The 26739-nt window shown below is 36.9% G+C and overlaps 8 protein-coding genes across 13 annotated transcripts; 6 read left to right on the top strand and 2 right to left on the bottom strand.

The window, feature by feature from the left end:
• Positions 1-374: 374 nt before the first annotated feature.
• Positions 375-1488, top strand: LOC122412155 (protein LTO1 homolog). Of its 3 annotated transcripts, none has more exons than XM_043421509.1 (2): positions 375-640; positions 1075-1488. In XM_043421509.1, the coding sequence occupies exons 1-2, from the start codon at positions 623-625 to the stop codon at positions 1486-1488; spliced, it is 432 nt and encodes a 143-aa protein (XP_043277444.1). In that variant the 5' UTR covers positions 375-622. The 3 variants fall into 3 exon arrangements, with proteins under 3 accessions (XP_043277444.1, XP_043277453.1, XP_043277436.1); XM_043421518.1 differs by having other exon boundaries at positions 390-640; positions 1055-1488; XM_043421501.1 differs by having other exon boundaries at positions 399-640; positions 1048-1488.
• Positions 1489-1525: 37 nt separating this feature from the next.
• On the top strand, positions 1526-3826 carry LOC122412148 (methyltransferase-like protein 25). Its single transcript, XM_043421489.1, has 4 exons — positions 1526-2125; positions 2317-2677; positions 2776-2873; positions 2959-3826. The coding sequence occupies exons 1-4, from the start codon at positions 1526-1528 to the stop codon at positions 3190-3192; spliced, it is 1293 nt and encodes a 430-aa protein (XP_043277424.1). The 3' UTR covers positions 3193-3826.
• Positions 3827-4675: 849 nt separating this feature from the next.
• Oat (Ornithine aminotransferase precursor) lies at positions 4676-8302 on the top strand. Of its 3 annotated transcripts, none has more exons than XM_043421467.1 (4): positions 4676-4798; positions 5176-5587; positions 6177-6507; positions 7267-8302. In XM_043421467.1, exons 2-4 carry the CDS (start codon positions 5202-5204, stop codon positions 7858-7860), a joined length of 1311 nt encoding a protein of 436 aa, XP_043277402.1. In that variant the 5' UTR covers positions 4676-4798; positions 5176-5201; the 3' UTR covers positions 7861-8302. The 3 variants fall into 3 exon arrangements, with proteins under 3 accessions (XP_043277402.1, XP_043277394.1, XP_043277411.1); XM_043421459.1 differs by having other exon boundaries at positions 4777-5046; XM_043421476.1 differs by lacking the exon at positions 4676-4798 and adding an exon at positions 4945-5077.
• Positions 8303-8477: 175 nt separating this feature from the next.
• LOC122412740 (ornithine aminotransferase, mitochondrial-like) lies at positions 8478-11705 on the top strand. The gene is made up of 5 exons (XM_043422539.1): positions 8478-10092; positions 10257-10561; positions 10647-10847; positions 10951-11176; positions 11275-11705. Exons 1-5 carry the CDS (start codon positions 9720-9722, stop codon positions 11436-11438), a joined length of 1269 nt encoding a protein of 422 aa, XP_043278474.1. The 5' UTR covers positions 8478-9719; the 3' UTR covers positions 11439-11705.
• A 188-nt stretch (positions 11706-11893) lies between these two features.
• On the bottom strand, positions 11894-14311 carry LOC122412729 (zinc finger protein 836-like). 2 transcript variants are annotated; one of them, XM_043422526.1, is made up of 4 exons: positions 14048-14311; positions 13839-13964; positions 13035-13505; positions 11894-12926 (listed from the first exon to the last, which is right to left on the bottom strand). In XM_043422526.1, the coding sequence occupies exons 1-4, from the start codon at positions 14198-14200 to the stop codon at positions 11895-11897; spliced, it is 1782 nt and encodes a 593-aa protein (XP_043278461.1). In that variant the 5' UTR covers positions 14201-14311; the 3' UTR covers position 11894. The 2 variants fall into 2 exon arrangements, with proteins under 2 accessions (XP_043278461.1, XP_043278451.1); XM_043422516.1 differs by having other exon boundaries at positions 11894-13505.
• Positions 14312-17904: 3593 nt separating this feature from the next.
• LOC122411327 (pre-mRNA-splicing factor CWC22 homolog) lies at positions 17905-19756 on the top strand. The gene is made up of 5 exons (XM_043420094.1): positions 17905-17992; positions 18123-18203; positions 18517-18749; positions 19043-19128; positions 19519-19756. The coding sequence occupies exons 2-5, from the start codon at positions 18167-18169 to the stop codon at positions 19754-19756; spliced, it is 594 nt and encodes a 197-aa protein (XP_043276029.1). The 5' UTR covers positions 17905-17992; positions 18123-18166.
• Positions 19757-20210: 454 nt separating this feature from the next.
• Positions 20211-20993, top strand: LOC122415353 (putative carbonic anhydrase 5). The gene has a single exon (XM_043427432.1). It carries the CDS (start codon positions 20245-20247, stop codon positions 20653-20655), a length of 411 nt encoding a protein of 136 aa, XP_043283367.1. The 5' UTR covers positions 20211-20244; the 3' UTR covers positions 20656-20993.
• Positions 20994-22043: 1050 nt separating this feature from the next.
• Positions 22044-24841, bottom strand: LOC122411265 (uncharacterized). The gene is made up of 6 exons (XM_043420002.1): positions 24594-24841; positions 23944-24210; positions 23646-23842; positions 22948-23240; positions 22551-22813; positions 22044-22218 (listed from the first exon to the last, which is right to left on the bottom strand). Exons 1-6 carry the CDS (start codon positions 24839-24841, stop codon positions 22044-22046), a joined length of 1443 nt encoding a protein of 480 aa, XP_043275937.1.
• Between the last annotated feature and the right edge of the window lie 1898 nt (positions 24842-26739).

Below are 26739 nucleotides of genomic sequence, written 5' to 3'. Positions count from 1 at the left end.
CCGCTAATGTTTTCTGAGTATTAAAAACACTAGATAATTTTTTAATAGAACCTCAATAGAAATAATAATATAAATAATGAATTCAATTTGGTTAAAAAAATGGGTCGGCCAAATTTCTGGATAATGTTACAATATCATTATAAACTTTTTGTAATGTTGATTTGTACATATTGGCTACAAAATAAAGTTCCTAGGACATGATCTTGTTCATGCATGTCCAATTATTTTTTTTTGTCGATATGAATTAATTATTTGTAAAATTCTGATAAAAAAAAATATACGAAGCCACTATATTAGGTTTTATTTTTCATATTGATGCCATTAAAAGTCATTATAGTTTGACGTGCCGATTAAAAACAACGAGGTTATGTGTCATTCGGTGTTCTTGAAAATTTTCATTCACATTCGAGCAAGACTGCATGAAATCGTAAACTCTCTGATGTGAGCCACCCCTTCGATCTGTGGGTTTCATGGGACCTCCATGAACTTGGTGTCTATTGAAAACAACGTGGTCATTTGACTCGGTACTCGGTGTTCTAAAATTTTCACGTGTTATTCTAAAAAAAATTCTGTGCTGCAATCCGACAGGACGAACCGGACGAAACCTGATTCGATTCTCATCATGACCAACAAGTGCCAGGTATATTTAATCAAATTTCGTTTCATGCAAAATCTATATTCAGTACTAATTAAATTTTAATTTGATATTTCAATGAAGTCTTCCAGCGATTCTAGAATTTAAATTTTCATACAAACCCTGAGTAATTCGAATGATTTTTATTCACGATACCTTTGGAAATGAGTTCATCGTTTTGTTTTTATAAACAATATGAAAGCTGAATTTTTTCAATTATATTTGTAGATGTCTATGAATCTACGGTATGCTGAAACATTACAGAGTATTTATCCAGAAGTCTAGATCTTTTGTAATATCTCTAATTCCATAATTTGAATCTTTGATTAAATCGTCAATTTTGAAAAAGCTTCGACAATTCGAAATAAATATTTTTAAGTACATGGAAATATTAAAACGATTGTATATTTAAGAATGCAGGTAAATCTATGGACTTCCAGACAGTGACTACTTCGGAAGATATCGACAAAGTGGACATAAATGAGGCTTTCGAAAGATTATTACTAGCAGAAGAAATCGCGGAAGAAGTTGGTTATAATGAGGGTTACGAAGCTGGGACTAAGCAAATAATCAAAGGATATCATTTGGGTTATCACAGGTCATCTCTTCTTGCTGCTCGTTTGGGATATTACTATGGAATACTCCAATATTGCTTGAATAACAATGAACTCAGTCAGAAAGTGAAACGTCAGGCAACAAATCTGCAGAAAGATCTTGAAAATTTTCCCTGTGACAACGATGATTCAATTGATATACTGACCAAAGTAGAGGACATAAAATTCAAGTACAAACAACTGTGTTCTTTGGCAAAAATTGATTCAACTTACCCAGAAGACGATAAGCTTGACTATTAATGAATTTGAAAATCAGAATGAAAAACAATTTTTCAAAATGATGGAGTGGAAAATCCATTTTGAAAAAGCCATTTCTTTTATAAAGGAATATCAGAGTCTTGTGGATTGTCATCTCGTTGATTTCATTACAGAAAACTTATGGCATCGATGTTTATCAAACTCTTTAAGATTCGAGCTAGAATGTCATGAAACCAGTGAACAAGGCAGAGAGTACAATTTGAAAGACTTGCGAGAAACGAGTTTGGAGTTGGACAGCTTTTTTAATGAAGCTGAAAAATTATCTTTGAAACACAATCCAATTATCACAAGCTTGAATGATTTCTGCTCCATCCCTTCAGAAGCAGAATGTATCAATGAAAATTGTAAAAAAGAAAAAATGAATTTCATGAGTGATAAAAAAAAGCATGAAACAGAAGCTCTGGCGATACTTGTGGCACATTTGGCAGAAAAAAATTCAATAAGTTTGGTTATTGATGCTGGTGCTGGAAAAGGATATTTATCAACGAATATTTCACAAAAGTATGGGATTCCCGTATTGGGTATTGACTCGTCGGAGAACAATATCAGAGGAGCTATCCATCGCCAAGGAATGATTTTGAAAAAAAACCGAAAAAAAAATTTAGATAACAACGCTTTGGTACGTATTAAGAATTCAGTAGTGAAGGAGCGAAAAAATATTCGAAAAGTCGTCTCTTTGTACCAAGTTCTCAACCAAAATCATGATTTTCTCATTTATAACATCAATTATTATTGAAAAATTAATGAGAATCAATCATCTTTTTGCCTGAGTAAATTTTTCAGTAATTTCTAATTGACTTTTTGTTGCAGGTTCATTACTCCGTGCAATATATCGATGAAGGAACAGATTACAATGAACTTATTCGACTGCAGTTTGCCGAAAGAAATATAAGTAATAATTACATTCTTTCTGGATTGCATACGTGTGGCCAACTCGCACATACAATGATAAAACAATTTCTACGCAATCCTTGTCTCAAGTGCATTTGCGTAGTGCCATGTTGTTATCATTTGACGGAAGAGTCTTTGACCAGCGGTTGTAATTTATCAAAAAATGCTCGGATGATAGCTCAACAGTCGGTGGAAAGAAGCGAATCAAAAAATTCTGACGATGCTCATCCTCCGTCCTTATTTTATCGAACTTTGCTGCAAGTACTTCTTCAGTCACTCGGTAAGCTCAAAAGAATTCGTACGATTTCTTATCGATTGAAAAAGACATTTTTCGATTTTCAATTTCCTTTAATTTGTATTTTTCCATAATTCTCAAAGGTATTCCCAATGCGAAAATTGGTCGAGGAGCTCCAACGAAGGATTTTCCAACTTATGCTCAATGGGCTCTGGAGAAAGTGGGAGTAGAATCAGAAAAGGTAAAACGACTGTAGCAGATATGAAATTTTTCCTCATGATTGAAAGATTTCCAACCAATTTATACGATTATATAACTGTTTGCAGATCCCATCGATTGAAGCTTTGATCAAACTGTATCAGACTTATTCAAGTCTGCACTGGAAATTCAATATATTTCATTCCATGAGGATTCACCTTGGCTCGGTCGTTGAAGCTGCCATAGTGTTAGATCGCGTTGTATTTATACAGGCCAGTAATATTTGTTCTGAAGTCGCATTGATACGACTGTTCGATCCGTTAATATCTCCCCGTTGTTACGCTATCGTGGCACTGAAATGATATGAAAAAAAGTGCCTGAATTTCAATTACTTCGATTTTGATTTCCGGTTTTTTACCTGAATTTATTGACCGTGCTAAATTTGTTCTTTTGATAATATTAAACTTCGTACACACATTTACGAAAAATAAGATTCGATAGAAACGATATTTGATTCCGATGGAAACAGATTTGACGCTAAGCTGATAAAGACCTTGTGAAAGAGTGCTACTGTCAAGCCTTTACGTTGTGGGTCAGTGGCGAAGTCGTGCGCTACGATTCCCACTCTGTCAATTGTTGAAGAAAAGCCCCGACAAAGTGATTGTTTCATTCAAGTGCTCCTTGTAAATTGTACATTTTTTTTACAGTCCGTAACTCTCGAGTTTGAAGTTCGTCGATCCCTTTTTCTAGATGAAGATTCAAATGATATACCAGAGGATTTATATTGTAATATTAAAATATCGATTTATCAGGGAAAAAATGTCAACGAAAGCTCAAACCCCGGGCATGTTTTCCGTACATGATTTCAGGGACTTGCAGATACTTAGAGTTGTAGAAGTTCTATTTGTTCGTATTATAAGTATAAAATATTTATAATTGAAATAATTTTATAATTATATACAAAAATTAAATAAATATTCCGAATTTAAAAACTCATTATTCGAACAAGTTTTATCTCAGCTACTATATTTGGTTTCCTTACGTGATAAGGTCAGGAGATTTGGAAATAAGAAAGCCCTATGTTGATAATTTTTGGAGAAAATGTATGTCCAATGTCAATCTTTATAAAAGGTTATTTCTCGAATCTTTTGTCTGAAAAATCGTAGTTAAACAAAGAAGCGAAACATCAATTGAGGCAAACCGAAAATTCGTATTCGTGAATGACAATTTTGTAAAAATAGCATGCTGTCAAATTTGAAGATAATTCGAAACCACAAAAATGGCTTCAAATTTATTCGTCAAAATATATTGTGGTTTGCACGAGAGGAAAAGGCCCCTGGAAATCTCATTGCTTATCAGTAAAGCCATGAACAATCACTACTTTTGTTTATCACTCACTGATCCAAGCTTGTAGATATTTTTGGATTCGAAGCAATAATAAATGCATTCAAAGTACAAAATAAACTGGAAAAACATATTTTCAATGAGGCAATTTCCTCGTCGTTTAGTTGCTTATTTAGAATCTCGAGGTAGTGAAAAATGTATCAACGATTTCCTGTTCTAAGCAGTCGAAATTATGATCAAAAGCTACAAAAACGAAAGTGGATAACGTGACGTATCATGAATATTATGAATAATGATTACGCCTCCTCTCTCTCTCTCTCTTTTCTCTTATCTCTGTTGGTTCTTTACTAAAATCTTATCAGCTTTCGTAAGATACGAAACTCGTGGAAGACTTATGTATTAGTCAGTCGATAGTGTGATACGAAATCTGTTTAGGCCAATGCGAGGCAAATATTGACTGAGAGAAAAAGTGTGCGAGAAAGAGCTCGCATAAAAACTGAATGCTGGATGGGTTCATCTGACAGTTTTCCTCAGACCACCTCCAGCTGCTTTTCCCATTTTTTCATTCGTCCCTGTTCATACCTTTAGACTTAGAATTTTTATATTTGTATCTGTCAAGTATCGGTGAGTCCATGAATAAAAACAACGCTGAAATTTCTTAAAAATTACTTTTTCCCATGGGAAAAGTGCACAAGGAATGCACAGATAGAGAGCACCTCGCAGAACTTGTTTTCGAACAAAAATCTCACTTTCACTCATGCTGAACGAAAGTTATTGCGGCTCGTACTTTCGTTCTACTGAAATACTTTCACGAGTTCGTCAGAATAATTGTTCCTATTCGCTTCTTCAATATCTTCCTTCACATTCGACACGTAAAAGAAAAATCAAATCGTATAACGAAGGGTCATTATCAGATTATGAAATCAATTTCTGATCGGACTATCGTCATGTTTATTTTTTGTTGTAATTTTTGTATTCAAAGTTTGTTTCATTTCTTTTAGAGTGGGAATTCAATAATTCGCAAGTCATGGAGCCGCTTGCAGGAGTTGCGTTGAAATCGTTGAAAAATGGTGTTGGATCTTCTGGTCGATCGATGAATCGAACATGCAGTTTTTTCAGTCAGAGAAATCTCAGCTCTCAAGAAGTTTTTGCTCGTGAAGAAAAATATGGTGCTCACAATTATCATCCACTTCCGGTCGCCATAAATCGTGCCGAGGGCGTCTTCATGTGGGATGTCGAAGGGAAGAGATATTATGACTTCCTCAGCGCTTATTCAGCGGTCAATCAGGGTCACTGCCATCCGAGAATCTATAAAACTATGGTTGACCAAGCCAAAGTACTAACGCTTACTTCAAGGGCTTTCTACTCGGATGTACTCGGCGAATTTGAGGAATATATCACGAAACTTTTTGGGTGAGTTAGTGGCAGATTATTTTTGAGAAGGGATACTTTTGAACGAGGATTTTCAAAAATTCGAAATTTCAACACTCAAGAAATCGGCTAGGTTCAATCGTCGGGTGATTTTACCAAAAACTAAAATATTCGTGCAAATAATTATAAATGGATGAGTCAAACGAATAATAAAAAAGGTTATTGATCACATTTTTGCATTGCTCGAGTCATTAAAAACGCAACAATTTTTTTTAGTAGAAAAAAATACTTTCTAACATTCTGCCTTCCAATGAATAAACGAATTATTTCAATATTGATTTTGCTGTGAATAGGTCAGGGGTCACTGGGAGACAATTATTCGGAAAAATGTTAATGCTAGATCACGAAGACTGATTTTCTCTGCTGCAGATGTCTATCATTGGCGAGTTGATACAGCAGCTTGTAATCTCAATGTAAAAGCATCAAATGGAACGTCGATGGAACGTTCGAATATATTTTAATTTTTGAATATAGAGCATTATGGTGGCGCGATGATTTCCAGCTGACGATCGATTTATTATAACACGTTGTACGAATTCCTGAAAATAATAACAAAAATTATTATTCACAGATACGACAAATGGTTGCCCATGAATACTGGTGTGGAGGGTGGAGAGACGGCCTGTAAACTGGCACGAAAATGGGGCTATCTCCGTAAAGGGATACCGGACAACAAAGCTAAAATAGTTTTCGCTGAAGGCAATTTTTGGGGAAGAACTATGAGCGCTGTTTCATCGAGTACCGATCCGAGCAGCTACTCAGGCTTCGGTCCTTTCATGCCCGGTTTTGAAGTCATTCCTTATGACGATCTCGAGTCCTTGAGCAAGTCGTTGAACGATCCAAATGTTTGTGCTTTCATGGTTGAACCGATTCAGGGCGAAGCTGGGGTAGTAGTGCCCGAGGTGAGGACTGAGTATTTCGTGACATTTTTTAGGGGGATTGATTTTCGTGGTCCCTTCGAGTTCTGATGTTCTGTGGAAAAATGTTTCAATTCTTGAAAATACATTTTTTTATGTGTTTGGAAATTGTTTTGCAGAAACTGTTGGCAGGGGTTTTCAAAATTACATTACGAGAGTATGGAACAGTTTTTGGATATTTTGTATTCTTCCCTTGGCACTCAGCCCAATTGAGACGTCATGTTTTCTTGCAATTGCAACGCGAATCGTTGCTCCTCACTTTCACGATATGTTTCGGAGTAAATTTTGAAAAATCTTATAACAAACGAACAGAAAACTTTGGAGGACTTTTTCGAACCATATAAAAAACGACTTTTTCTCCCTAAATTCTTCAGAATGAACACGAAATAATGAAAGTTCTCATTCAAATAAACAAACACTGTTTTCCCTCTGCTTCGTAATACGTGACGGAGAAAAATGGAGAACTAGAGCATGGCGATAAGAGAGCCCGATAAAACGAATAATCAATTAAATCGTATAACCACGGAAGCTCGTAATCCATACTTGTCCTAAATTGTGATAAATCTGCATGTTATTCGTAAATGAACTCTGAGACTACGTCGGAACTTGCAGTGTGACATCGAGCCTACGATGGAAACACGATTCTGAAATTACGAGCTTCAGAAATCGATAAAAACGTTGATTATTTAATCGAAAGTCGAAGTAAAATTTCGTTGAAGTAATCATAGCTTGTATATTTTACAGGATGGTTATCTGAAAGGCGTGAGAGATTTGTGTACGAAAAACAACGTGCTGTGGATCGCGGACGAGGTACAAACCGGCCTGGCAAGAACAGGAAAACGTTTGGCGGTTGATTACGAGAATGTGAAGCCAGATATTCTCATACTTGGAAAAGCATTGTCCGGTGGTTTTTATCCAGTATCTGGAGTATTATCGAACGATCAAATAATGCTATGCATAAAGCCAGGCGAGCATGGTTCTACGTACGGTGGAAATCCTCTGGGTTGTCGAATCGCTCTGGAAGCTCTGCGTGTACTGGAGGAAGAAAAACTGGCCGAAAATGCCGCCAAGATGGGACAACTACTGCGCGATCAATTGAGCAAACTGCCCAAAGACGTGGTAACATTGGTACGTGGCAAAGGACTTTTGAACGCTGTTGTAATCAACGAGAAATTCGATGCTATGGAAATTTGCCTCGAGCTCAGAGACAAGGGATTATTGGCTAAACCAACCCACGGACACATCATAAGACTCGCCCCACCTCTGGTCATCAACGACTCACAAATTCTCGAATGCGCTGACATCATTTCCAATGTTATTCTCAATCACGCTAAATGAGTTTCTTCATTTTATAAAAGTATCGTTTCCGTATTTATGTTGTAAAAGTTGTAATTACAGAGCAACAAATCTCGAATCGATTTGTTGTTGGAAAAACAGAGTTATAAGCATATGGAAAACTTGAGTCACAAAGACCCACAGTAATTATTGATTGAGTATTGAAAAAAGGTAGTGACGTAAGGTTTTAGGCATCTTTTTATGTTATTTTTTTCCTTGTATTGTTCTGCTACTCGATTATAAATAACGATGGTCATTTTGATAACACTGGGCAGAGTCAAGTTTACGTAACCACATCGATATAAGCGTGTGGTTGATTGAATATGCGATGTATCATCATCAATGATCGTTTTAAGGAGGGTGGATCGCTAAATCAAAATGATCAGAATTTGACAAAATTTCGTGCTAACATTCCTTGGCATCAAGTATACAAATACAATTTGTTTTTAATTTTTTCACCACACGGTTATCGAATATATAATTGAGCGTTAAATCGAGGTTCTTATGCACGAGATGTACAACTGTATATATGTAAACTCTATGCTTATACACGTGAACTTTAGAGTTGAATTACTCGAGAGCTATGTGGTAGAAAAATCTAAAAAAATTGATATTGTCTTATATATTTTTAAATAATACATTTACCAAATTTTATGAAATTCTTATCATTTTGAAATTCTTAATATTTTTAACACGGTTTAGTATGGCAACATTGTATCGTCGCGATCCACCCTCCTTAACTGTATTTTCGTTATTTGCCTCAGTATTGAGCTTGAACTTTGAACGTATATTCATTTTTCGTCTAAATCTAAAAAATCAAGTCGAGATTTTTTGGCTGTGAGGTATTCAGGCTTATCAGGGAACTGGGAGTTTTTATCTCGAGAGTCAGGGGGTTCGATGTCCCGGAGAAGGAGGACCGACGTGATTGAAATGATTTTGTTTTATCAAAGATTATCAATCGATCAAATAAATTGTAAGGTCTACTGAAACTCACATAATCTTCTACGTGTAAATAATAATGGTCGAAGTGAACTAATAATAAGTAGAAAAGGGTACAATGTTTCGTACAGTAAAAATAAAAATGCAGTAAATGAGAAATATCGTTATTTTGCTATAAAACCGAGTTAAGATGTATAAATTGGTTTTTTAATCAATATTCTCCAGTTTTTCTGTCAGAAACTTTTTTCACCTAAAAAATATAAGCTTGAATTTCAATGACCGAGTGTTTGGAATGATGAAGAATTAAAAAACTTTTAACCATGCGAATAATTAGAAATAGAGAAATGAAACAATCAGTAGTGACTAAAAGCCTCGTCTGAAGAGACTCGAATGTAGATGGTATCTGGAGTTGCGATGATAAAGTGAACGAAGGGATATAATGGTGATGATATCTTGGAATTTCCTCTCGGATGGTTAAGCACCAGAGATAAGTGTATGTTGTGCAGTTCGGTAGAGATTGCGAAAAAAAAAAAATAACCGGCGTTATTTTGTTGTTTGCTTGCTTATTATTTGTCTTACGGCGCCTGTCGCCGTTTCCGACGATGTGAAACTCGTCGCTTATATTCATTATCGGACGAATGTATCCATAAGCGTTCACGCCCTTATCGTACAATTTCCTATCAGCGAACCACAGGACCCGTGTTGTGTACACAAACAATTTCAGTAAATAATGCGATCTTCATCTCTCCCCCCCACTCCAACAGTTTTTCTTTATAAATTAATGCTAAGTTCAGGAATAACGTCAGATAGTGAATTAAACTCGAATAGAAACGTACCGAACTGATACTCCGATTTTTACAATTTATAATCGTGCTTTTTATTGTCGACGTTTCCGACTACTTTTTTGTATCAACTCAATATCAATGCAAAGTATGAAAAGAACGATTTTAACTGTTTCGAGAGACAGTAATCTCAAAAGATTCTTATGCACTCAAGAAATCATAAAAAGAGACGAAACTTTTGGTGGCTTGCATTTCAAACCGTTGCCCGTTGTACTCGAAAGGGGCGAGGGTGTTTACTTATGGGATGTCGAAGGGAAACAGTATCTCGATTTTCTCGCTGGCTTCTCCACCGTCAATCAAGGGCATTGCCATCCTCGTCTCGTCTCAGCTATGAGAGACCAAGCTGGAAAACTTTGCCATACTTCGAGGGCTTTTTTCTGTGATCTCCATGGCGAATTGGCCGAATATCTCACCAAATTGTTTGGATATGATCGATTTATACCAATGAATACGGGTATGATAAAAATCAAATGAATGCTAGCAAAATTTAATGAAATTTCAAGAACGAGACGAGATTTAATATTGTAATTGAATGGAGCATGAAAAAATATTTGATAAAATAATTTGACGATGGTTTTCATCGTTTCCCTTTAAATACACGGGTCAATCGAATTGCAGGGGTTGAGGGTGGTGACACAGCTCTAAAAATTGCAAGACGATGGGGCTACAGAGTGAAAAAGATCCAGAGCAATCAAGCCACGATTATTTTCGCGGCGAGTAATTTTTGGGGACGTTCGATAGCCGCAATTTCAGCATCGACAGAACCATTGACTTACACTGATTTCGGGCCGTTCGTGCCAAATTTCGAAAAAATTCCTTACAACGATCTCGATGCTCTCGAGAAGAAATTCAAGGAGAATCCAAATATCGTCGCTTTTATGGTTGAACCGATCCAGGGAGAAGCTGGTGTAGTCGTTCCTGAGGTAAAATTTCTTTCTTTTTTTGAAAATATTATAAAATCCGACGTTTATTCGATCTCAATGCTTCTTCGCCTAATTCGCTGTTCAGGATGGATATTTGAAAGGCGTTAGGCAGTTGTGTACCAAGTACAATGTCTTGTGGGTGTCGGATGAAGTGCAAACTGGACTCGGACGGACTGGAACGAGGCTCGCTACTGACTTCGAGAATCTAAAACCCGATATTGTTATTCTTGGCAAAGCTCTTTCCGGTGGAATGTACCCAGTTTCCGGTGTCTTGGGTAGCGACCAGGTACGCTTTCCATTTTCCTATTGGTGATCAGTCAACAAAAAGATTAGAAAATTATGATTAAAAATTTCAGTCGTTTGACAATATTGTACAATTCTATTCGTAGATAATAAAATGTTTGGAGACCGGAACCCACGGGAGTACGTTTGGGGGTAGTCCAATGGCGTGTAGAGTCGCTTTAGAAGCGGTGAAAATAGTCGAGGAGGAAAAATTGGCGGAAAATTCGATGAGGCTCGGGAAAATCGTTAGGGAAGAACTGGAAAAAGTGCCAAAGAATATAGCAACGGAATTCAGAGGTCGTGGCTTGCTCGCTGGTCTCGTTATTAACAAAGGTATGCAAAGCAGAAAAAACAAACAAAAATCTTCGTCGATTCAGTTTTTTTTTTGTTTTTTAAAACGTACTTTTTTACCTGTAAATTTCAATGTGTAGAATTCGCTGAGGGCTGGAACATTTGTCTGAAACTGCGAGATGCTGGCTTGCTGACTAGGCCAGCACACGGACAAATTCTTCGGATATCGCCACCGCTCACCATCACCGAGGAACAACTTAGAGAAGGACTCGACATCATTACGAAAACTCTACGCAACAATTAAAAGTTATTCAGAGACGTAGTGTACATTTTATTTTCATGTCATCCAGTCGAATGAGCTGTTTCATCCCTTTTTCGCATTGTTGACCAATCGCGAAGGAACGAGACAAACCGAAAAGAAAGATTCTTTAAAACAAGTTTTTTGAATGTTCTTTACTGAAGGATTTTTTAGCGTTTTTCATCGATCATCGAAGTATTGAAATGTTTATTTCTAATATTAATACTCTTGCAAAAATAAATAGTGGAGTAATAAAAAACATTTCATTTCCAATGATTTAGTACCTCTTTGAATATGCTCGTGAATTCTCCTTAATCGTATAAAACATGCTTAAAAAATGCCAACGCGTTCATTGGCAACGTAAGATAATAGCGTAGTTTCTCTTTCTATCACTCGGAGCGGCGATAGTGAATCGATGATAAAGTAATATTATCTTGGAATTTCATGAAAATTTCGTTCTATTTAGATTTGTGCCTCATGTCTTTTCAAGTGTCTTTTGAGGCTGAAAGCTTGTGAAAACAATTGGTTGCACTGTTCACATTTGTAAGATTTGATGCTTGTATGCGTGTTCGCGTGTCTTCTGAGATGAGCGGCAAGCTTGTAGCGTTTTCCACACAATCGACACTGATGCGGTCTCGATGAATTGTGGGATAATTCGTGCGTCTTGAGGTGGCCTGATTGAGAAAAACTTTTGTTGCATATCCGACACTTGAAGGGTTTGACTCTCGTGTGAATTCTCAAATGTTCCACATAATTGCCCCTGGCTGTAAAGCTTTTGCCACAATAATTGCACTTTAAGAATTTACCTACGACACCGTGCGTTCTGAGATGGACTTTCAAATTGTATTTTTGTCCGAATGCTTTGTGACAAATTTCGCAACGCACGAGGCCTTTGCCTGTGTGAAGTCGCAAATGAATTTTTAAATTTTTCATCAATCTGAAACGCTTACTGCACACCGTGCATTCGTACTCTTTAGTGACATTACTATTTTTCGTTTTATCATGAATTTTCAAGTGTTCGGTCAAATACGACGGGTATGAAAACGTTTTGTCGCAGATGTTGCAACGATGAACGTTCGTTTGGGTGTGCAAACGATTATGAGCGTTCAATTTGCTTCTCGAAGTATAAGCCTTGTCGCAGATGAGACACGCGAAAGGTTTTTCTCCGGTGTGACTGAGGGAGTGCGAAACTAGCTTCGACCTCTGGGCAAATGTTTTCTCGCAAACGTTGCATCTGTGCTGCTGTTTCAAAGTTTCTGGGATTTCGGTGACAAGAGGATTTTTGAAAATCTCGTTGACACTTTCATGGATCTCGACGTCCTCGAAATTTGGATATCTTGGTATGTGATCGTTGCAAGATTCGCTTGATAAATCGCTCGATATTTGATCCTGAGAATTGACGCTTCTTCTTGTTTCTTTGGTGCTTATGATATTTCTAGGTTCCAGTACCATGTGTGACGAATAATTAATCGCTTCGATCGTACTATCATCTCCCTGTGGGTATGACAAATTTTCTATAACGTTGTGGACCGCATTGCGATGATCGATCGTACGTGAAAAATCGCGATTTTCAAGATTGTGAATCTTCGGATTATCCGATACCGTTAAATTCTCCTCGTCACAAGAGTTCTCAGCGTCTTCGTGACAGTGGGTTGGCATGTGGTGATTTATCAATTGCCTCCTGTTCGTAAATGTATGATTACAAAGGGAACAGTGAAGAGCGCAAGATGCACGATCGTTTTTCGTTGTAGCTGCAGCCTCTGAAATATTCGAATCGACAAATGTATTGGCTAATACTGTTGAAGCTTTGTCTATTTCACTTTCCGCAGTTGTCATGTAACTCAAAGAGTTTTGAGACTCCACTATATCCATGTGTTGTACAGGCCGGGTCTCCTGCACAAACGACAAATGTCCCCTTGTGTGGATTCCAAGCTCGTGATAGTTTGAAAATAGTGCCTCGCATTCTGCACATTTCAAGGACTTTGGTGAATTTTCAATTGAAGCAAAATCATTTTTTTGTCGAGAATAGAGCTTTGAAACTGATATTGTTGTATCTACAGCAACTCTAGAGACCTTTAAACAAAACACAACAAAATCGTATATTTTAATTGGAAGTTTGTATAAAACAATATAGATTTTCTAGGTCATTTCAATGCCTCATGTTGGATGTTATGCCTCGAAAGATCATTCAAGAATTCATTGCAAATTATGAACCCTCAATTCCTGAGTATGAGGTGTTTAAATTAACAAGAAGTCACTTTGAAAATTCGGTACTTTTTACACTGGAATTACACTAGTTTGTAAGCTCAATTTTATTTTTCATATTCATATTTTATCTGAGGAATATTTAACTTTATTTTGTTTTTGCTATGTTTGAATAAACATTTTATGTTTTGTCAAATTCACCTTGGAAGCAGCTTGTCTCAGAGCTAAATCCGCAGCTCGACATTGTTCTCTGTATAATAGAGCTGACTCGGCTCTGGTGACACATCGATCACATAATTTTTCTGGTAAACCATCACCTTGCCACACCTGTCAAAAGCATTCATAATAAACCTATCGAGTAAGTTGTTGGAAAAATAATAAGTAATGCAGTAGATGCGATTAACTTGTACCTCGAGGCACGAAAGAGTTCTCAGTTTTGCAGCGAGAGACGATCCTGCAGGGCCCGAAAATAGACAAACCATTTTTTCACCATCCTCTCGCAAGCACGTACGACATAATTTTGTTATATTCTCGCTGTCAATTTCTTTTGTAACAATAAACATTGTTTTGTCGGTTTGTACATTTATGATGTTGAGCACTGGTTCGGGACGTTCGAAACTTTCATACTTTCCGCAATGTTATATTTATTTATGTTCCTACACCTCTACGGCAATTTAACCTAACATCCGAGTCTAGTTCCAAATATGTTAACACAGATGTGGCTACAGTCGTTTTCTTCGATAAAGAAAAAAGATACGGCGACAGAGATTCTCAACTTTGTTGACAGTCGAGTGTAAAGCACATTTAGATCTTTACCAGAAACATTTCAACCAAAATTTGATTGCACAACTACCACATAATATCAACTCTTCAGAACATTCTATTCGTAAATCTATAAATCGCAACGACTGTATCTTGAAAATAAATAATATGAAAATATTATATCTAACGGTTCATTATTTGAAAAAAATACTTCTTCCATGAAATATAAACGTCATCCTGACGTTCACGTGTTTTGATCATTCAATCGGCAGAATGTCTATATTTGTAACATGAAAATCATTTTTCATATTTCGCCCACTCGTATTAAAAAAAAATCGTTGGTGTAGTTACTCACGGTTACAGGAACGGGCCTCGATCTTCTTCCTACCTTTTTCTCCCGTGATCCTTGTGATCTCCCCGTTTTCCTCGACGATCCTCTCCCTCTCCGTCTTCCTCCACGATCCTTTCGCTCTCCGGCCTCTGCCTCTACGATTCTCGTATCCTGCTCCATAAAGAACTTTCCACATATTTTCAACACACTTTTCTTCCAATGTTTTTTCGTCCTCCCATGTTTGGAATTTATCATTTCACTTTTAACTTTTGTTATCACTTCACCGTATCGCAGAAAATCGTAATCACGATTCATTATCACAAAGGTTATATTTCCGCTGGTCTTTTTTTTCGAGAACGAACTTGGGTTTTTATTCACCAAAAATTTAACTTTATACCGACGCGAGAGAAAAAATTCGTTATTTAATTGGACGACCGGTTAAATATGAAAATTAACATAAACGAAAAAAAATATCCCCATTTTCAGGGAGGGCTCTTTCTTTGTCTACTCTTCCCTAGGTTTTTTCCCCAGAAAACCGTTTTTGCGCAAATGGATAAGCCAATATGTCGAGTAACAGAAACAATTGTAGTGACAAAACCTGTACCACCGTTTCATAGAGAATCGAGTGTGCCCACGTGCGTGCACGCGTGGTCGGTTGCTCGCGTCCTATTGTTTTAGCATTTGACTAGTAAAAACTATTCGTAATGCTGTACATAGCTGCGGTTATACGCGTTGCGTGCATTGCTTAGCGTGCAGCGTTTGCAACTCCGACTTATCTGCATGGAATCTTGCCTGCGCGACTTCAAAGTGATACAGAAACTGTATCGAGCTCGGAACTGTGTCAAACTATCCACTATGGAGTAGATTTACTGACTGTCCGTCTTCGCTTGCCGACAATCCCATGGCTTTAGGACCGTGCGTTAGGTGCTTTGCTTTGCGTTGCGTTGCTCGGGGTATGCTTGCATCTTAGCTAGCTTGTGGACACGCGCGCGTGCGAGCATACACAAGACTCTCGAAGCTAGTTATGTTACAGGCGTCACTAAACTCTTTCTGTTACTGGCCCTTGCCTGGATACTATTTTTCACGGATTACCAAAATTTTATAAATACTCATTCATGTGCAAATTTTGTAATAATAATAACATCGAGTGCGAGGACTTCCCTATCGGCTTATCTATAGTTGCGTCAAAAAAAGGAATCTCAGAAATTAAAGAAAAAAAATTTATATTGACAAGGAGCGAATCATTATTTTTTATTAAATTTCAATTTTAATATTCGTTACGTTGTGTTTTCGTGTCTTTTATCGATTCGCACGATCTTAAGTTCTTTTATTTTGTAATTTAGATGACCGATCAGTTGCTTCAGCGAGATTGAATTTATTGTTAAAATTATGAAATAACTGTTAAAGCTACAATAATTGATAAAATTATGACCGCTATCAATTTTTATTGGTTTCTATTTTATTTGTTAATCGATTGATTAAAAAAAAATTAAATCGTAAAAAAAGATTATTTTAGTCATTCAGGATAAAGTAGGATTCCACGTGTTGTATTTCGTGCCCCGTTTTCTCAACACACTGGAATGTACAATGCGTAGCGATAACAGCACGCTCACGTTCCACGCCAGACCTCACCCTACGCCCGCTCGGCGGTGAGTGAGTGAAGTAAAGCGAAAAGCGAAACGTATTGTGCCTCTCTCCTCCTGTCTCCTGTCCCCGGCTCGCGGGCCAGAGCTTCCCCTCCCTCCCTGTGCGCGCCGAGCGGCGTGAGTGAAGCGAATCATGTTGCGCCTGCGCCTCTCCCTTCTTTCGAGCTCCGCCCGGTGTCCGCCCGTCGCCCCTCTCTCCCGCTGGCTGACCGAACGCCTCAATCCCCACTCCGCTCTGCTACTACTCTACGTAGCGAATAATTCAAACACGACCAAGCGTAAACGCGTGAAACGTAAACACGCGAAGAACGAAAACAAACCGAACGGATTATCCAAAATCCATTCGTAAATATTTACCGATTAATTGCCATAATTATCAATGCACAAAATTGTATGTACCGAACCGTTGAATAAATTATGATCATCCATTAAAATTATACATTATTTGTGGCGCTCTAATATTTATATATTAAAAGGTATTTTTATCAAATTTTAATGAATATTTTTTTATTTTTAACCTGGAAAACTACTTCACCAAAAAAGTGAGGTAGTGACGTAATATGATAGAACATTTTTGGAGTAGAAATATTTTCTGGTGAACATTTTTAAAATTATTTATTTTCATGTACAGTCGTTACAGTTTATACATTTACGAATAGAAATGTTCTGGTGGAGTTGATATGTGGTAGCTGCGTGCAAGTTGTTAAGATGATGGATCAGTCGGTAATCACACCTCGAATTTTTGAAATTGAAACTCTTATACATCGTTCGTCCGATTAAAATAATAAAAATGTCATCGTACGCAAGATGATCATCTTAAGATGATGGATCAGTCGGTAATCACAACCGTGAGTGCGAGAGAGATAGCTGCAAATTTTGAAAAGGAAATTTTTCCACATCGTTCGTCTGATCGAAAAAATAAAAATGTCATCGGATTTTTGCGATCCTGCTGCGTACGATGACATTTTTATTATTTTAATCGGACGAACGTTGTCAAAGAGTTTCAATTTCAAAAATTCGAGGTGTGATTACCGACTGATCCATCGTCTTAAGGGGTAGTATTTGGTCATGGTAGAAATATGAAACTTGATTTGTTGGGTGAACTGTAATGTGTCGTTTAACACGAAACCAACTTTTGAATTCAATTACCAACAAAATCGAGAGAATCTCTGTCGTCGAATCTTTCGAAGAAAACAACTTTAGCGACATCTGTATTGACATTTGGAACTAGACCCCGATTTTAGGCTAAGTTGGCTAAGTTGTTGAGTTCTGCATAACCAAATCGATATCATATCAATAATTTTTGCGCTACGTCCGTCGACAGTTTGCGGGAAGAGGGAATAAGGGGTACATTGTTATTAACGCTATTAATACTGTCAGCGTCCAAGTAGAATGTATACCCCTATTCTACCAATACCAACCAGTGGTAAGAAGTTCTAGTTATTTTTTTTCACGGTTATGCACGGACTATTATTTAGTTTTTTTAATTATTGGCACTTGGCAATGCTGATGTTTTCAAAAATTAGCATCAACATCAACGCATCAACGGTCTCCATCAGAGAGCAATGGTGCTAAAGAGCTAAGGTTAACGAACGTTCTTCCCGCCAATTTTCGATGTAAATAACGCTGCTCACGTGTTCTTCAATAATCATTAAAAATACGCATATATTTGGGTGAAATTATCAATCGCAGTAAGTGTCGTTGATATTCAAACATTTTTGTGACATTAACTGCCTACGATTTCAGACAGCGATAAACGACAAAATCAAATCTTCGACATACAGTAAACAATGGTACGCACTAAAGCAGGAAGCGTTTCGAACAAAGGTAACGAAATATTTTTCATCTCGTTTCAAGGAATTCGGGAATGAAATCTTGTATTTCCTATGGATTTATATCATTTACAATTATTAGATTTCAATTTGAATTCCTGCTTGGATTAAAAAAAACTTTTCAAATAATACTGTATCAAAAATCCGTGAAATTTGAGTGTCACTATTTCGTACTCTGAATATAATTGAATTGTCAAGAAAAAAATAATTTTCGTTTAACGGATGACTTTTTTTTATAGTGATCTCCCACATTTTAAAGATAAATTAAGGATTATCTCGAATATTTATGCTTTTTTTCGTATGTTCAGCCATCGGAGCCAAAGCACCTCAAAAAGTAGCTATAACTGCCATACTGTCCGGCAATGCGCCGAAGAGTAAACACACTGGTGGAAATCCTTATCATCCGAGAGAAACACCAGGATGGCAAAAACCAATTACGTTTTTTATGAAACAAGACGGCGAGAATTCCAGAGATGAATCCATAGAAATAGAAAACCTGCCTGGTCTCCCAGGCATCAAGGGAGATCCTGTAACACCAAAAGTAATAGAAAACTTCTGTTGTTTCTACATATTTTTTTGTTATTTTCATTTGTCCTTTTTCGCATTCATTTTTTGGTCGCTGAGAGCCCCTCACCTCTTATATTTGCAGCGTTAAAGTTCACATTTACAAAATGAAGCAGAGTTAGTTTTTTTCATTAAATTGCAAAAAATGAGAAATAACATAAACTGTTGAAAATGAAAGCAAAATATTTTCTTCTAATTTTTGATAACTGGATTATAGAAGATGAAAAAACAATATTCTATTGAATTCATTATTCATCATCCATTTTGCAGACTTTGGGCACAAAGAAAAAATCTAAGGATAAAAAAAGCAAGGGCCGCAGTGATGTGGAAGAAGAGAAAAAGGTCAAAAATAAGAAGTCGAAAAAAAATGAAGCTGCGGATGTAGAAGAAAAACCGAAAAGCAGTAAGAAAAAAAATAGAGGCGATGATGAGAATGTAGAAAAAAAAAGTAAGAAGAAAATGAAAGACCAAGAAAACCCTAGCGATATGGATGTGGATAATGAAACTGAATGTGCAGATGAGTCTGTGGTTGGAAAAGAAGTCATGATGAATTGTACATCGGAACAGAGGGATGTTGATATGTTTGAGGACAATGTAGAAGATGAAAAAAATCAGAGCAATGCAAAGGAAGATATTGAAGCGGAATCAAAAAAAGAGGAAAGGAGCGAAGAGGAAAAACCTCATGAAGCTGAAAAAACTGAAAAAAAAGATGAAATTGTAGATGTAGAAGAAAAACCGAAAAGCAGTAAGAAAAAAGATAGAAGCGATGATGAGGATGTTGAAAAAAAAAGTAAGAAGAAAGTAAAAGAACAAGAAAACCCTAGCGATATGGATGTGGACAACGAAACTGAATGTGCAAATGAGTCTGTGGATCGAAAAGAACTCAATTGTACATTAGAAGAGGAATCAAAAATTCAGGATAGTAGCGAAGAGAAAAACTCTCGTGAAGCTGAAAAAACCGAAAAAAAAGATGAAATTGTGTAAAGTAGATGAAATGACAGATATAACAAATCGTTACTGAATGAACTCTAAAGTGCCTCAAATCCATCAGTGTTTGCATTTATTCTCACTTAAAGATTCAGTATTAACGAAACATTGTTGCCCACGCGATATTTCCATTCAGCTGGTTGAATGTTCAGAAAATACGAAATACAATTAACCTTATTATTATTTTCTTATGTAGTCTCAACTTTTCGTATTTTTTGTTGGTATTCATATACGTTCACTCGTGTTTATGGTCGTAGACAATTCGTATTAAGTATAAAATCAAAGTAAGTCGTCTCTGTGATGTTACGTCGAAGTACAATTTTTATGTTGAGAGTTGTGTAATAATAATATTATTTTTGTAAGGAAAACTTTGGAAAAATGAACAAGTTACAAGACAAATGAATAAACGAATTTGACGAAAGCATGGAGCTCGCTTTTTTTTGTTTGAGCAGTTGACGTTTACTTGAATCTTTTAGGTCGCTTAAATGTCAGACGTAAACGAAGATGAAGACGAGGATGAAGGCGATGGCTCAGAAGGCGAGGACGAGGGCGAACATCAAGACGAGGATAACACTGAGATTCCTTGGAGTACCCAGTTCATGGAATCGGAGATTTTTCCGTCTCCCATCGATTTGAATATCGGGAGAATGACCCAAAAAGAATTGACACCATTGATTTGGTGTCATTACGATAAATTTCCAGCAAAATTGAAAATCACAAACACCGGAAAAACGGTCGTTTTAAGTGCTAAATGGCATGGAGATGGTCCATTTATCACAGGTGGACCATTTTTGTCGAAACAGATATTTTCTCAACTTCATTTACACTGGGGTCCGAATGATATGGACGGAAGTGAGCATTCGGTCGATGGCCAAAGGTCTAAAGTTCCAAAATAGATTGAATTGTGTCAAATTTATTTGAATTCTAATGAAATCAGGTCGGTTTGTTAATCGTTCCTTTCTAGAGTAGTTCCTCACCATTCGAATTAATTTTCCCTTCTCATTAAGGGCTGAATTTGTTGCGAAAAGTGGAATCACTCTCGTAAAGAAAGGAAAAGTTATGATAACGTGTGAAGACGTATTCGAAACAGAGCTGAACAATTTTCACATCAAAATCGAACAGTAACCAAAAGAAAAAAATTTTTTAATGAAAATAAAAATTTCTCGTTCCCTCAGTTTTCCGATGGAACTTCACGCCGTTCATTTCAAGAGTGACTACGTCAGTCACGAAGCTTCGATACGCAGACTCGATGGAATTTCTATTCTCGTTTACTTTTTCAAAGTACAAATTTGTTCTCTCCGTATATCACATTTTTCATCTTCACTGTTGAGAAACATTTCATTTCGATTGTACCAATTGTACAGTGATAAAAATAATTTAATTGTTTTTCAGTCGACTTCGTGACTTAGCGCACTTATATCCACTAAAAAATGTTGTTTATCGCTCGAAACTAACCCAGGATTACTTTGAAGTTGCAGTCGAAGGATAATCCGAAAATGAGGAGAATAATAAAGAATTTGGAGTCGATAAAGCGAGCTGAAACTTCCTCGAGAATCGTTCCCTGGCCAATGAGCCATTTACTTCGAACTTTCTACGATGATTATTTTCTATACAGAGGATCGATATCAGCTACCAATTATCGCCATAACGTGACGTGGTTGATAAGCCGTGAATCTATCGGAATCTCCATCGAACAGGTGCCTCACTCGTACTAATTCAAATTTACTATTATAGGTTCATATTTTGACTTGGACAAAATCTGTCATTTGTCGACTAAATTAAATTATGATATCTTAAAACCTAGTGACAGTAACAACGAGGGCAATGAAGAAAAATTAAAAAAATTAAGCATCTTAGGCGTTCACGTCGATCGATTGAACGTTCAAAAATTCAGTTTCCATTCGATTATAAGAATCACGATAATCTTTCTTTTGTCAGGTCGCAGCATTCCGTTTACTGAAAAACATGAAATCAAAGCCTGTTGGAAAAAAGTATGAAAATCGGAGATTGAAGTGCGCAGGAAATGAAATAGTGTATCACATCAATCCGTCGGGTTCTATGCACCGGAGTTTGTTGCCAATTTCGAGGGGTCTTTTACCACCGAGAGCTAACAATTGTGACGACGACTTTGAACAAAAGCATCGAAAGGAAGAGCCGATCGTTTAAGTGGAATGGAACTCTTTATTCTTGTTTTCATAACAGAATATTACGCATGGAAATACAAACTTTGTGGCAATAAATACAGCGATGGTGCTACGAAGTTGGAATCATTCGTCGAGCTCTCTCATTTTCTTCTTCGTCGACGTCGCTTAATGCGTTCACTTGCAAGATCGCAGTTGGGATACAGAGATGAACAGTCAGCACCACCGAGACCCAATACCGACGCTTTTATAGACTCGAGCATCGTCGGCCAAGCTCGTGTGTTCAGAATTCTGCCTGACACCCAACTCATGCCCAAGCTGAAAATAATGAGTCATACAAATTTTCCCATTACAGCGTTTTTCTTCAAGATTTTTTATCATCGTTTCGCCAAGCTTTGACAGGGCTCACTGTTTTCCATTCGAGATAAAATCCAAAAGAAAAATCGTTAATAATATTCAGATCCTTTAGTCGAACGGTTTTTTCGTCGCAATGACGTTAAAAGTTGTAACAATTTAGAACGTCAATGGACGAATTGATCGATGAAAAAAATTGACAAAACTCCATTCGAAATTAAGATTTTTTCACAGCGATTTTTTTTCTGAATGGTCTTTCTGCAAATTAAAAAAAAAAAAATGAAAGAATGATCAACCTCCAAACCGGAAGCCAGATTTTTCGTGGTCCAGTTGACTTTCTCGAGTGACGATTATCGTTGCAAAGTGACCATCGAAGACACCGACCGGAGTCTCTTTCAGCGACCATAGCAGCCTCGATCGACTTCAGCACTCTGTAAGATAATTCGTTCAAATCCTCGTTCCCGTAGTTCATGTACCCGTAAAATTGAGCGTCCCTTTTGAATCTCGTTCCATCAGCATCGGCGACGATAGGCGCTGCCGTTGTTGTATTAGGATTTTGCTAAATTCGGTCATTGAAATCAGAATTATTAACGCATTCGTGAAACGAATGCGTTTTTATTTATCGATTACGTCTATTAATTTGCAGTTTTTTATTTCAGGATTCAAGAAGTAATAATAACTCTGGAATCTCACCGTGATGTTCATCAGCAGTTGAATAATGAAGAGACCAAACGCAAGAAAAGCGAGTGCAGTAAGCGCGATCTCGAAAAAATCTCTGATCGTCAGTTCGTGGCTTTTTTCTTTGCCATGATAAGATGGTCTGTGCCAATATTCGTCATCGTAGTGATGACTCGGCTGTTCGTAATAATGTTCTTCATGGATTATTGGCACTATTTCCGGCTGGTGATGATGGTGATTGCTCGGAGGGTAATGTTCGTGTCCACTGTACTGGTAACTGTGCCCGGTCGATGAAGGCGACAAGTGTTCTTACAATGGGAATTCATCGGAAATTGATAAATCGGTTTATTAAGAGCAGGCTCGAGATAACTTTCAGAAGTTTCTGGCGACCAATCAACATTGTTCGACAACACTCAAGAAAATAGTTCAGCGGTTTACAGAAGTTGAAGAAACTAAAATTGTTTTATGGCGATAAATGTGGAATGTGAGAAAGCCAACAATGAGCGATGAGTCAGCATTGTTCGGAAGGATGAACATTTCAGCTTAGCAACTGCAGAATTTTTTTTCTCAAGTGTCACACACGAATTTTTATCGCGATATCGATTATTTTGTTGGTGAACAGAGTTTGATTGTTTTGATAATCTGTTCGATCACACGAAACGCGTTGAAAAAATGATTGTACATGGAAGTGACGATGAAAGTATTCTTCATACCATCGGGAGCGTCGTAATAAGTTTTATCCGGGGATATGGGGGCCGGCATCGCATAACCCGTAACCTCGCCATCAAATTCTTCGATATTGTGAGCTTGCAGGACCGAAGTACCGCGTTGGGGGTATCGACTGCTCACTTTTTTTCTCATTTTTTTGGAAGGCGCATAATGGCGATAAACGTCATCGAGAGTGGTTGTTCTACGGAAAACATGAAGACGAATATTGCTTTCGTATCATTTTTTTTTCATAAAATCGATCGAGAAAAGGATTTTTTCTGAGGCTTCTAATGAATTCGTTACCGTTGCAGCCAATCTTTGTACTTCGAGCTGCCCTCGTCGGAAAGTAATTTATGCTGAATCGTCACGTTGTCGCCGGCATTAGAGTTCCCAATATCGTTGTAATCGTCGTTATCGGAATCCTCAGGATTCGGCTCGTCGAAAAAATCAGGCAATGAATTCGGGTGCGATTTCCGAATGTCCGGCCCTCTTTTAACGCGATTTGTTCTCATTTCACGGAATATTTCTTCAGCCATGAAACCGTGACAGAGATACTCGTTCATTCTTTTTCTATTTCAAGAATATTTATCGTCTCATTTACTTTCTTATTAACTATCCGTTAAAAGTCATTACTTTTACTCATTAACTAGAAATGAGAGGCAAAAAAGACGACTTTTCCCCCTCACCCACTCCTGACCCCTATTTTGGGAGTTATTTGGGAGAAAATCATTGACTGTAAAATTTTCAAGTCTTTGTAAAATTGCATGAACTCAATTTCCACGTCAGTTGAGGATTCTGATTTGTTCAGTGCTCTATTTGCGGAATATTTAAGTTAATTATTATGATTGAAGTTACGTAGTAACGATCGTGAGATTTAGTTATTGAAAAAGTATTGTGAATTTATCTTCTGAAGGTTTTTAGAACAAAAGTAATTTGTGAAGAAAATTGATTACCTGTGAAAGTCCATTTCGTCCAGGGCGCTGTCCATAGTTCCATCAACGGTGAGATTGTCAAATTTATCGTTCGAATTATTGTTTTTCTTCGTTTTCGTGTCCATAAGTAAAATTGATCCCGGCATCAAATCCATCGACATAATATCGTCTCGACTAACGCAAAAGTCATTTCCGTCGTAGTAACACTCGATCTGGGCACGAGAAAACTTTGCTCCCAAAAGGGCAAGTATTGACAAAATACCGAACATCTTGGAGACTCGAATAAGCGAATATTCAAAAGATTGTTCAGTTCTTTGGCGAATGAAATACATTGAGATACGTAAAAACCTGCGTGACTGTGTTCTAATACGGCAGGCGACAATAAGAATGTGGATCCTGGAGCCGTTGGTCGCTGCAACAACGACACGGGGCTGAACATGATAATTACATTAACTGTAACCATGCTTGAGAATCACGAGGTGTTTGTGGGTGACACGGAAGACAAGAGTTTTTTGAAAAGTCAAATATTTAGATGCTGATGAGCTATTAGTCCTGCATTTTATATGAATTTGAAAATTTTACGTTGCACAGTGGATCCTGTCATGGTTACTTTCGATAAGTGTAGATTTGTACTAGAAAGTAATTAATTAAGGAGGGTGGGTCACGAAATCAAAATGATCAGAATTTGACAAAATTTCGTGATAACATTCTTTGGCATCAAGTATACAAATACGATTTTTTTAAAATTTTTTCACCACATGGTTATCATCGAATAATTGAGCGTTAAAAAGAGGTTCTTATGCACGAGATGTACAACTGTATATATGTAAACTCTATGCTTATACACGTGAACTTTAGAGTTGAATTACTCGAGAGCTATGTGGTAGAAAAATCTAAAAAAATTGATGTTGTCTTATATATTTTTAAAGAATACATTTACCAAATTTCATGAAATTCTTAATATTTTTAACACGGTTTAGTATGGCAACATTATATCGTCGCGATCCACCCTCCTTAAACGAACATTTGTTTCCATTGTATCCAATCTTTATTGAAGGTATAAGAAATAAAAACTTTGAAAAGCTTGACATTCGCTGAGTTCGAATACCTTGAAAATTCAGTTTTGTTGAAACAATGGAAATTTCGGTTACTACAACGATATAATTTTGTTGGATTTGGGATTTGCCCAACAAAACTTCGGCATGTTTCTATACAACTGGAGTTCAAGCGTTAACTCATCGTTTGAGAAAAGTGTCTGGATTCATTGTTTTTTATTACATTTTCCTACCGATTTTTTGTCACTGCAATACCAAAATTATTGTTGCCATTGTGAAATATTAAGGTAGATCATGCCGAAGGATTTTCTAATTAAATATATAATCGCTTGAAATTAATGTCAGAGTTATTCTTTCGAAATTGTAAATAAATTTTATCAAGCGAATGAAATTACAAGTCATTAATTAATCGGGGATTCATCGTTGATCGAACCTGAAATTTATTCGTCCCTGGCTAAAATACTATAGTTTATTTTTATGTAAAAAATCGCTTTAGAGAGTGCAAAGGGAAATGGATCAAGAAAAAAGTATTAATGAAAAGACAGAAGGCTCTGAAATGAATGGGCCAAACGAAGAAAAATAATGCCGAAATAATCAAATGTGGAGTTACGATTGCTCATTACCAATTTCGTTCAATCGTTAACGTTGAACTATCTTTGTTACTAGTGAGACAATCGTCTCGAATTTTTTCTCAAACCTTCATTACATACTCCATTGTTATGTACTTTTTCATAACCTTTGTAAGAAGCGTTCATTCGTTCTATAGAAAGATAAACGATTTTTTACGCATAGTCCTTAAACCTGTGTATTTTTCTCCATATTTTAAAACACGTTTATCTCAAAATTTGATACGCGTGTCAGTCGACTTTGAGTAAATTTCAACACTTTCTTAAGAAAATCGTTTCGTGCATAAGCCACCTTAAGTCGTGAGTATTGAGCTAAATAATTAACCATTTGAAAAAAAAGTTTTTCCTCAGCATAATCGCATCATAAACGATAATCGTGATGACTGTAATAATAATTGGGATATCGTAAAACAACCAGCAATTCACCAGACGAGTGAGACATTAAGTAGCACGTTTAGAGTGTGACTGTGCGCATGTATAAGCACC

Source organism: Venturia canescens, chromosome 1 (genome assembly GCF_019457755.1).
Source record: "Venturia canescens isolate UGA chromosome 1, ASM1945775v1, whole genome shotgun sequence".
NCBI classification, from domain to species: domain Eukaryota; kingdom Metazoa; phylum Arthropoda; class Insecta; order Hymenoptera; family Ichneumonidae; genus Venturia; species Venturia canescens.
This window is presented reverse-complemented; position numbering and strand designations above follow the sequence as displayed.

Excerpts from the sequence above, each read along its gene's own strand:
- LOC122412148 (XM_043421489.1), top strand. The coding sequence starts at position 1,526 with ATGATGGAGTGGAAAATCCATTTTGAAAAAGCCATTTCTTTTATAAAG. Across the intron at positions 2,126-2,316 it reads ATTTAGATAACAACGCTTTG|GTTCATTACTCCGTGCAATA; the intron begins GTACGTATTAAG and ends TTTTTGTTGCAG. Across the intron at positions 2,874-2,958 it reads TGGGAGTAGAATCAGAAAAG|ATCCCATCGATTGAAGCTTT; the intron begins GTAAAACGACTG and ends AACTGTTTGCAG.
- Oat (XM_043421459.1), top strand. The coding sequence starts at position 4,932 with ATGCTGAACGAAAGTTATTGCGGCTCGTACTTTCGTTCTACTGAAATA. Across the intron at positions 5,047-5,175 it reads TCTTCCTTCACATTCGACAC|AGTGGGAATTCAATAATTCG; the intron begins GTAAAAGAAAAA and ends CATTTCTTTTAG. Across the intron at positions 6,508-7,266 it reads CTGGGGTAGTAGTGCCCGAG|GATGGTTATCTGAAAGGCGT; the intron begins GTGAGGACTGAG and ends TATATTTTACAG.
- LOC122412740 (XM_043422539.1), top strand. The coding sequence starts at position 9,720 with ATGCAAAGTATGAAAAGAACGATTTTAACTGTTTCGAGAGACAGTAAT. Across the intron at positions 10,093-10,256 it reads ATTTATACCAATGAATACGG|GGGTTGAGGGTGGTGACACA; the intron begins GTATGATAAAAA and ends ATCGAATTGCAG. Across the intron at positions 10,848-10,950 it reads GTGTCTTGGGTAGCGACCAG|ATAATAAAATGTTTGGAGAC; the intron begins GTACGCTTTCCA and ends TTCTATTCGTAG.
- LOC122412729 (XM_043422516.1), bottom strand. The coding sequence starts at position 14,200 with ATGTTTATTGTTACAAAAGAAATTGACAGCGAGAATATAACAAAATTA. Across the intron at positions 13,965-14,047 it reads GAACTCTTTCGTGCCTCGAG|GTGTGGCAAGGTGATGGTTT; the intron begins GTACAAGTTAAT and ends TGCTTTTGACAG. Across the intron at positions 13,506-13,838 it reads TGAGACAAGCTGCTTCCAAG|GTCTCTAGAGTTGCTGTAGA; the intron begins GTGAATTTGACA and ends TTTTGTTTAAAG.
- LOC122411327 (XM_043420094.1), top strand. The coding sequence starts at position 18,167 with ATGGTACGCACTAAAGCAGGAAGCGTTTCGAACAAAG. Across the intron at positions 18,750-19,042 it reads GAGATCCTGTAACACCAAAA|ACTTTGGGCACAAAGAAAAA; the intron begins GTAATAGAAAAC and ends TCCATTTTGCAG. Across the intron at positions 19,129-19,518 it reads AAAAAGGTCAAAAATAAGAA|TAAGAAAAAAGATAGAAGCG; the intron begins GTCGAAAAAAAA and ends ACCGAAAAGCAG.
- LOC122415353 (XM_043427432.1), top strand. The coding sequence starts at position 20,245 with ATGTCAGACGTAAACGAAGATGAAGACGAGGATGAAGGCGATGGCTCA.
- LOC122411265 (XM_043420002.1), bottom strand. The coding sequence starts at position 24,841 with ATGTTCGGTATTTTGTCAATACTTGCCCTTTTGGGAGCAAAGTTTTCT. Across the intron at positions 24,211-24,593 it reads GACGAAATGGACTTTCACAG|AAAAAGAATGAACGAGTATC; the intron begins GTAATCAATTTT and ends TTCTTGAAATAG. Across the intron at positions 23,843-23,943 it reads TACAAAGATTGGCTGCAACG|AACAACCACTCTCGATGACG; the intron begins GTAACGAATTCA and ends TGTTTTCCGTAG.